We start from the raw sequence: 9,190 nt of genomic DNA on the forward strand, positions 1-9,190 counted from the left end.
GAGCCTCTGTGGGAGAGAGGAGGCCTCTATATCTTCTAGTAGCGTGGAATGCCAGACGGTGTCAAACGCCTTTGACAAGTCCAACGCTACTAGAATCGTTCTCTCACAGGGACGGTTACGGTTAAGGCCACGAGTTATCTGAGTGTTTATGGCGTTAAGTGCTGTTGTTGTACTGGGGTCAGGTGGTTTGTGAAGTTCGGGAGTAGCAAGGCCTCGAGTGTCTTCGCTACCGGGGAAAGGAGTGTAATCGGACGATACGAATCTCCTTTGTTGGCGGGTTTCCCCGGTTTGAGCAGTGGTACCACTCTCCCCACCTTCCAGATGTCTGGGATGATGAGAGTGGCCATTGACAGGTTGAAGACCTCCGTTAGGTACGCTACCCCCGCAGGACCCAAATTTTTCAGCATCAGCATGCATATTCCGTCGGGACCCATGGCTTTGGAGGCTTTCGCCTTCCCGATGGCCACCTGAACTTCACCGCAAGTGAAAGCAAGGGGGGCACAAGTTGTTGGCAGTTTGTGCAGCCTTCTGGTCACTTGACGCTTGGCTTTGTCCACCGGAGGATGCAGTATGAACTGCCGGCTAAAATAGCTCGCGCATCGCTCCGGGTCCGACGAAGCATGGTCGCCGAAGGAAATTTCGACTCTGTCGTCGTGCTTCGTCGGATTAGACAATGACCTCACGGTTGACCAAAGCTTGCTCACACCAGAGGTGAAATTACAAGTCTTCAGGCGCTCCTCCCACTTCTTCCGCTTATGTACGTTTACAAGTTGCCGAATCTCCGCGTTGAGATCCCTGATACGGGGATCTCCGGGATCGGCCTGACGAAGGCTATCACGCTCATCAGCTAGAACAGCCGCTTCGGCAGGGAAGTTTGGACGTGGGTCCGATATACATCCTGCCGGTATGAAGCGAGCTGCAGCAGCAGTGATAGCCCTGCGGAACTTACGTTCACCGAGATGGACGTCGGTTGGTGTGGGGAGCGCTGCGAAGGTGTTTTCGGTAAACTCCGCGTAACCTTTCCAATCAGCTTTAGAAAAGTTGATATAGGTCCGGTGTTTGGCGGGTAAAGTCGGTTGGTTTATCAATCGAGATGACTATGGGTAGATGGTCTGATGCTAGAGTCAGCATAGGTCGCCACGTTATGCTGTTTATCAGACCAGCGCTGACTATTGTGATGTCTGGCGAGCTACTGCAGTTACCCATAATCCTGGTGGGTGCGTCGTCGTTCATTGTGCAGAATGTCGAATCGTCTATCTGCTCAGCCAAGTTTGTTCCCCTACGATCGTTTGACAGGCTTGAGTGCCAAAGATCGTGGTGCGCATTAAAGTCACCTACTACCATACGGTTTTCACCTCTGAGGAGCGCACCTATATCAGGGTGATATCCTGCCGGGCAGCAGGTGACAGGGGGTATGTATATGTTAAATATTTCGAGCTCGACATCGCCTGACCGGATAGCGATGCCCTGACATTCTAGGGTGGTATCCCTGCGGTCGATGTCTGCTTCGATAAGACGATACTGCACGGTGTGGTGCGTGATGAACGCTAAGCCACCACCATTATCTCGCTCGCGATCTCGACGGTGCACGTTGTACCCGGCGCAATTCAACAAAGTTGAATTGCTGTGCAACTTCGTCTCTTGGACCGCAGCTATTAATATATCATGCCGACACATGAAGACGGTTATCTCCTCAATCTTGCTCTGTAGCCCGTTACAGTTGAATTGAAGGAGCTTCATGTGGTTCGGGAGACGTGTCGTGATGTGGGGTGTAAGTGAGGTGTATGTTCTTGCCGCCGTTGGCGGTGTGTGCTGCTGAGGTGATTGCCGCCCTGTGGTGGTGGTGGGGGGCGTCGCAATTGAAATCTGCGACCTAGCAGCGCAACACGGACCCTCGAAGTTCCCCGTCCAATCTCGCGTGGTACGCAGACCTGAACATGCCCTAAAGTGGCACCAGCCAAGGCAGGTGTTGCACTTGACTGATGTCACATTACGGAATATTCTGGTCTGACATACCGTGCAGATTGTAGGGGGAACCAGGAGTTGTTGGCGGCGGCGTGTGGGTGGTGGTGCGGTTGTGTGTGTTATGTGGTCTGTGGTGGCTGTGGTATGGTCTGTGGTGTTATTATGTTGTTGTGTTGTGGCGACTGTGTGTGGTTGCTGTGTGAGTGTGTGGGGCTGCACGGGCGGACTATGGTTTGCCGTGGAGGCTGCTCTGTTTGAGCAACAGGGGGCCACGTACGACGTGGTCCACTGTCTGTGTGTCCGTAGTCCCGAGCAGACCCTGAGGTGACTCCACCCCTCGCAGGCATTACACTTGACTGAGGTGGAGTTGTGGTGTAATCGTCTTCGGCATACACAGCAGGTGTATATTTCTGGCCCAGGGTTTGACTCGATGCCAGCCCTGAGTAGGAGAATGCGTAGTGAATGTTGCCCTATGGACGGACAACTTCTGAGATACTTCGCCGACCTAAACGGGGTTAGATCGCCGAAACAACAGCCCTTGGTCGGGTGAAACCCGAGTCATTCCGGTACGTAGAACCGGCTGTCGCGCTCGATGCTGGTGGTGCTGTGCATTTTCCGGAATCCATGTGTTTGAATGCGGTGGTGATGTACTCGACTCTTTTTAGCATTGTCAATGGGATTTTCCGAAGTAGCAGTTCATGGCGAGATATATAAATATATCATACTCCTACTAAAGCGTAAAAATTATTTCATCTAGCTGAGAGTTTAGGAATAGCTGATCAGAGCGAAAACTTTGGTTATTTGTATTCCATTATGGTAAGAAGAAATTGTGGTACGTTCAAAACGTGCGTAATGCATGTGACTTTGTTGTGATTTATTTATAATTACTAGAATATTGCATTGAATATTAGATTATACTTTAAAGTTAAATTAATTTAGTTAAAATATCTATATATATTTTTCATGAATTCTGCCTCTGTGTGAGTAGTTGTTTCGGGTGACACATCTGGTATTAAGAAAAATTTACTACGGGAAAATATTTACCTAGCTTACGAATCTTCTTCATGGTAACAAAACATTTTGAGCCAGTAATTTGTATTGCTTTCGTAAGCCTCTTATCTTCGAGAATAAGATCGATATTTTCTATTGAATTCAATTTAGAGACGCTTCCACGTTGTATATGTATTGAATTTTCAGCTGCGAAAATGCTAATGTTTTTTTCTGACTCAGCAGAAATAACTTCTTCGTCGTATTCTTCCTTAGTCTCTGCGACCGTAAATGAGTTGAGATTAAATAGCGAGCTCCTTAAATCGATGTGCACATCGGATGTAAAACCCTTTTGACGAAACTCATATTCCTGTGCTTCGGTTATGCGATCAAGTGATTGACTCTCTCGAACTCGGCGTCGCCCAGTGCCACTTATTAACGATTCCGATTTTAAGTTATTATTGGTGCGAGTATTTTTCTCTTTGTCATCTCTTTGCTGTTTTTTGTGTCGATCTGAATGTGAATTGCAATTCTTTCGCGTATCATCGGTTTTATTTTGCTACAAAGAAATCAAACGAGGTGTTATTGTTAGTTTTATCCAAACAAGTTTTGTTTTCATTTTTAATTTAACCACAAAATATCTATAAGACATGTCGACTTACCTCTTTACTGTGCTTTTGACTTTCCTTTTTGCCACTCACGTTTGTGCTATTGTCGGCCACTACATGCGCTGATGGTATATGTGATCCAGATGGAGGACACGATTGGTCTTGTGAATCACTTGAGTCATCATGAGAATCTCGCCGGTGCATGCGAAATCTTGTTGGGGTGTCACCAACAAATTTATTCATTTTTTTCTTGCTACGAGCTTTAGTATCATCGTCCGATGCCTCGGAACTACTACATGATGGGGTCCGGATCTTACTTAGTTTGCTGCGCCTATGAGTCAATACCGGATTTTTACCACTCATCGGAAAAGGATTTAGTTTGCCTATTTCAAGGTCCTTCATTCCTCTCAATGCGTCATCCGTTACTGGTAGTTTTCCTGTTCTATGATTTGGTGCATCTTTTCCTACATTTGTATCACATGCGGTATGATTTTCAATTTGATTAAGCTTATGGACTAAAGTAGCATCAACCGATGCAGTCATTTTTGGACAATCATCTATTTTCTTTATAGTGCTTGGTTTTGTTCGCTCTTGAACGACGCAATTCAAACGGCCATCCGAGATTGATTCACGTCGCGTAACAGCTACATGTAATTCGTTACCGTCATTTGTGTTCTCGTAGCCAGACTCATCTTCGTCTTCTTCTCGAACAATACTACATTTTCTACTCCGTTTATCCTGTATGAAACAAGAATGAAAATATACTTTTAATTATCGGTTTAAAAAACACAAAAGGTAAATAAATTAACTGTCTTAGATTCTGTTGCTGGTCGTGTTACCGTGTTAGCCGGCAATATGATTTTGTTTGAATCTGAAGATTTTGTCTTGGCATCTGGTATCTGCCCACGCTTTACTTCTGAATTGTTTGTCCTGAAACATAAATAATTTATTATATATATCTAAATGAACTTACATCATGACGCGATATTGTAAATATTTACTTTGCCAACACGTCTTGTAAAAGGATTGGTGTATGTTTTTTGGGAAATTGTTCCTCGCGACGTTTGCGTAATTTTAATTCAGCAAGAAGAAAATATGTCGCTGTGATGTGATTGTACTTATTTTTGTCCAATGCCCTGCAGTAAAATATTCTTACATATGTATAACAAAACGAAATAGTTACTCAAAAATACTCACTGCAAAATCTCTTCTTTGGAAGCAATATTTCCATTCATCATTTTCTGTATAATAAAGGCATGATCCTCATCACAAAGTTGTTGCCGGCTTATCAACGGTAAACTATCAGCTGCATCAAACTCAGACATTTCATTTAACCAAGGATGCGCGGCAATTTGATCCAGTGTTGCACGACTTTTTGGATCTCGCACTAACATTGAGCTTATCAAATGTTTGCAGTGCAGAGACACTTGTGGTGGTACCGTATATTTGCAGTCCATAATCATGGTTAGGGTCTCTGAGTCATTTGCTTTTTCAAAAGGTGGTTGGCCACAAACAAGCATATATAGAATAACGCCTAATGACCATATATCTAAAACACATTATATAAATAAACAAAATTGTTTCATAAGACAATGTATGTATGTATGTACGTATGTATATAGTATACATTTGTTACATTATTTATATTTTGATTTGAAACTTACCTACTGCTGGTGCATCATAAGAATCGCCTAAAAGAATTTCTGGAGCAGAATACGCCAAGCTACCACAAAATGTTTCCAACTTCTGACCCGGTGAAAACTTATTGCTAAATCCAAAGTCAGTTAACTTAACTACGCCAATTTTTTCAAAAAATACTACATTTTCTGGTTTCAGGTCTCTGCAAACGAACAGAATATCGCACGTTTAATAATATAAACAAGTATTTCAAAATTTCAATTTTGTGGGAAAACGCAATCAAAGTTATATCCTTTCATACAGTACAGGTATACAAAAAGACAGATGGAAAGACACATATCTTCGCTATATTTGGGAAGTTTGGTTATCTGTTAGACTCAACATTTTCTACACTTATAAACCTTATTAACTGTATAATGAAATCTCCAAAACCGTAAATTTTGAGTTACATCTCTATATTATTAAACGCGCGATATGTATTAATATATGCGTAGAGTTCAATTTGTTTTAGTAGGTACTTTAAAGAGCGAAAAACAAAGGTATTCTTATGTATGTACTTCAAATCAGGCACTTACATGTACATCCGTATATAATTTTTAACCGACTTCCAAAAAAGAGGAGGTTATCAGTTCGTCGGAATATTTTTTTTATGTATGTTACCGCATAACTTTGGACCACATCAACCGATTTCGATAATTCTTTTTGCATCGGAAAGGTAGTGTCTCAGAGTGTCCATACTATTCTGGTTTAGATCCGATCATTGGATCATGAAATATATATATACATATATTACATATATATATATATATATATATATATATATATATATATATTTATTTATTTATTTTAAGTCGGTTTTTTTGGTAAAAATTACTTGTTTAACGTGCATATCATCGATTTTTTTGCAATACCGCCCATCGACTAGTTGCGGCGACTAGTTGTGGCCGTTCCCACGACAGTCGGGTCTACGTAACCGGAACGACCCAGATTTATATCTGGCCAAGGACTGTCACTCCAGCAACACTCCCCAAAAAGTCTTTGGGGAATTTGTATGCTGCTACAACAACAACAACTAGTTGTGGCAAAAATAATATTTGGTAACCCTGAGTGCCGTAAGACAGGTGGTTTTTCAATTGGTCGATGTGTACTTAATACTAGAAGCTGTATTTACCCAGCCAGCAGAAAATCCGAAAACCGATCCAAAATACGTGGATGAAGTTCGGACTTTTGTCCGTTTACTGATTCCATTTTCGGATACTTTGACGATCCGTTTTCCCACTAAAGTGTGCGGCAGAAACGTATGTATATACAACTACCGAAAATTGTTTGTGAAATGGATAAGTTTTCAGCTGTTTTTTCTGAAAATGTCTGATTGAATTTTTCGTTCAATACGCTTTCCTTCTGTGCTTCACAGATACTTCTTCATGGTTCAAAATAAATAAAATAAAATTAGGAAGCGCCTGACGGAATCCGAACCCGGCACCTTCCGGAAGCTAACAAATAGCGGCACACTCCTCTGCACGCTCAGCCACTGCCGACTACGCATGCATGCTTTCAAATGTTTAGCTTGAGCAAATAAAATACAATTATTGCTTTCAAACTACATCATCTTCTAACGTTTCGAACGTTTTCCGGATACGGAAAATTGAACTAACCGGGCGGTTACACATTCAATTTTCAATACTCTCACACTTTTTCACTAACCCACTCTTATTATTAGTTGTGTTTTTTTACAAATTATCCAGTAACTTGCCAGCAACTCTCCAGTAACTTTATTTCTAAGAATTCGCTCTCATAGAAAAAATTTGCAATAAAGTACGCGAACGCTTTTCCCGTAATAATTTGCAAGTTTCATGAACAGCTGATAAATTGGTTGTTTATTCGCAGCAAATTCCTAATAAAACAATATATTTTGTATTTAAATAGGTTTATTTTGTGAAATTCAACAATAAAAACCCACAAACAGTTTCCTTATTAGTTTAAATTTCATCCAGCAACATGCGTTCAGCTGTTTTTCGTACTGGCAAATTCTCACAAGTAAAAATTTATCCAGTAAAATCCAGTAAAAACTTGCAACTTCAACTGTCATTTTTCGCTCTCTCAATTTCCCCTACTTTGCAAGTTTTTGCGTACGAAAACGCCAAAACATGAAAATTCGTATTAACTTTTACTGGATTTTACTGGAAATGAGTAAAAAAACGCAACTATTTATTGCTTGAATGGGTGACTTGCTTTCAATTTTTCCCTTTCAATTGAGTTTCAATTTTGCTTTCAATTTTGATCAGCTTTTCAGCATTGGCGTGCAAATTTTGTGAAAATAAAAAAATATCAAGCTTATGCATGGTAAAATGTTAATCTACAATGGAATTAAAATGGAAAATGGTCTCCAGAAGCTAGTTAGTTACATTGTTTTCTTGAAGACGACATGTTGATAATGAAATTGCTTCTCAAATTGAATGCAGCCTACGTAATGGCTTTCAATTTTTATGATTTTTGACAAGCAATGTGTGTGAGAAAATTGAAAGGCAAAACTGATTGTGTGCCATCAGCCTAAACTGCACTGTCCGCAAAATTTACGTTTCTTTGCAGGCTGGGTAAGTATTTTAAGGAATACGCATACATATGTATTAAAACCCATTTCTCACCTGTGAACTACATGCAATTGATGGCAATAGGTTATAGCCCTCAATATTTGTTTAAAATATTTTCGAGCAAATTCTTCGCTAAGACCACCTTCATGTTTCATTATGTAATCATAAAGATCACCACCATCACCCAATTCCAACACCAAGTAGAGTTTTGTTGGTGTGTCAATGACCTCATATAGCCGCACTACATTTGGATGTTGCACCAGCTTCATGCACCTATCAAAAAATGAACCTTTTTTGTATATTCTTTGTACTCAAATGAAAACTTTCTTACCGCACTTCTTGAAATAAGTGGGCTTTAGAGATGTCGTCTAGTTTTGTCTTGTCCACTACTTTAACCGCAACTTTAGCACCAGTGAATACATGCCGAGCCAATTTTACCACAGCAAAGTGCCCAGAACCCAGAGTTTCTTCCAAATCATACAATCCTGCAATTTTTCCATCGTACGCACTTCCGCTACCAACGGTCATGGATTGAATTGATGTCGCAGATGCTCCAAACGCCATAGTCCTAGTTCATCCGCAAAATGATAACTCAAACTTTATGGCAGTTTGCTTCCGTTTTATATACATAGGCTCAACAAACACAGCAAAACTGGCACAAGCACGCAGACAATACAAAAATGCTTAATTCATCGGGATTAAATGCAATAACTAGGCATATCTCAAGATTAATGCTTTTTAGTTTCAGGAAATGATTTTCATAATATGCATTAATATATATTTTTTACTTATGCGATGTTGATTCTGCGGTACCGAAGCAAGGTTCAGGTACCCGCATAAATAACTTATGTACACATTTGTAATAGCTCAATCGCAACTTTAATAACTACTTTTTTTTGTCCTTTTTAACCTTGATTCAATTAAGATATAAATTTATGCTTGATTGAATGCCTTTTTTATTAAAATAGAAATGTTTCCCGGATTCTTCACTGGATCTAATGTCTGTATGCGATGGTCTCTGGCTGTGGCAAATGCATTCAGACCCTACGTTACCGGATCATTTAAAAAGAATAAGTCTACATTGTGTAGAGATAGTAATTGAACAACTCCTAGAAAATCTAGCATGCCATAAGAGATTGAATGAAAATATGTCGTGAAAAAACTATCGAGCTCCATATACAATTTCTTAAGTCCATTTCTGATGGAAATTTTTCTCTGCGTCACAGGGATGAATAGAAGACAACGCAATCAAATTGAGCCGTTTTGTTTGCGGCAACGTTTTAATTGTGTCGTCCCGCCATGTTCCGTGCGCCTTGTCAGTCGAAAGCATTTTCTATCTGGCGGAGTCTTTAAGGTAAAATATATGTGAAATTTCCCATCATTTTTACAACAAAGTCATAC

The 9,190-nt window shown here is 40.6% G+C and overlaps 1 protein-coding gene across 2 annotated transcripts; it reads right to left on the bottom strand.

Annotated features, from left to right (window-relative positions):
* Positions 1-2,797: 2,797 nt before the first annotated feature.
* LOC118742301 (SNF-related serine/threonine-protein kinase) lies at positions 2,798-8,834 on the bottom strand. Of its 2 annotated transcripts, none has more exons than XM_036474274.1 (8): positions 8,121-8,834; positions 7,844-8,062; positions 5,225-5,400; positions 4,758-5,109; positions 4,562-4,696; positions 4,400-4,490; positions 3,615-4,298; positions 2,798-3,511 (listed from the first exon to the last, which is right to left on the bottom strand). In XM_036474274.1, the coding sequence occupies exons 1-8, from the start codon at positions 8,351-8,353 to the stop codon at positions 2,978-2,980; spliced, it is 2,424 nt and encodes an 807-aa protein (XP_036330167.1). In that variant the 5' UTR covers positions 8,354-8,834; the 3' UTR covers positions 2,798-2,977. The 2 variants fall into 2 exon arrangements, with proteins under 2 accessions (XP_036330167.1, XP_036330166.1); XM_036474273.1 differs by having other exon boundaries at positions 4,370-4,490.
* Between the last annotated feature and the right edge of the window lie 356 nt (positions 8,835-9,190).

Source organism: Rhagoletis pomonella, unplaced genomic scaffold (genome assembly GCF_013731165.1).
Source record: "Rhagoletis pomonella isolate Grant_MI unplaced genomic scaffold, Rhpom_1.0 Rhpom_scaffold_00007, whole genome shotgun sequence".
NCBI classification, from domain to species: Eukaryota; Metazoa; Arthropoda; class Insecta; order Diptera; family Tephritidae; genus Rhagoletis; species Rhagoletis pomonella.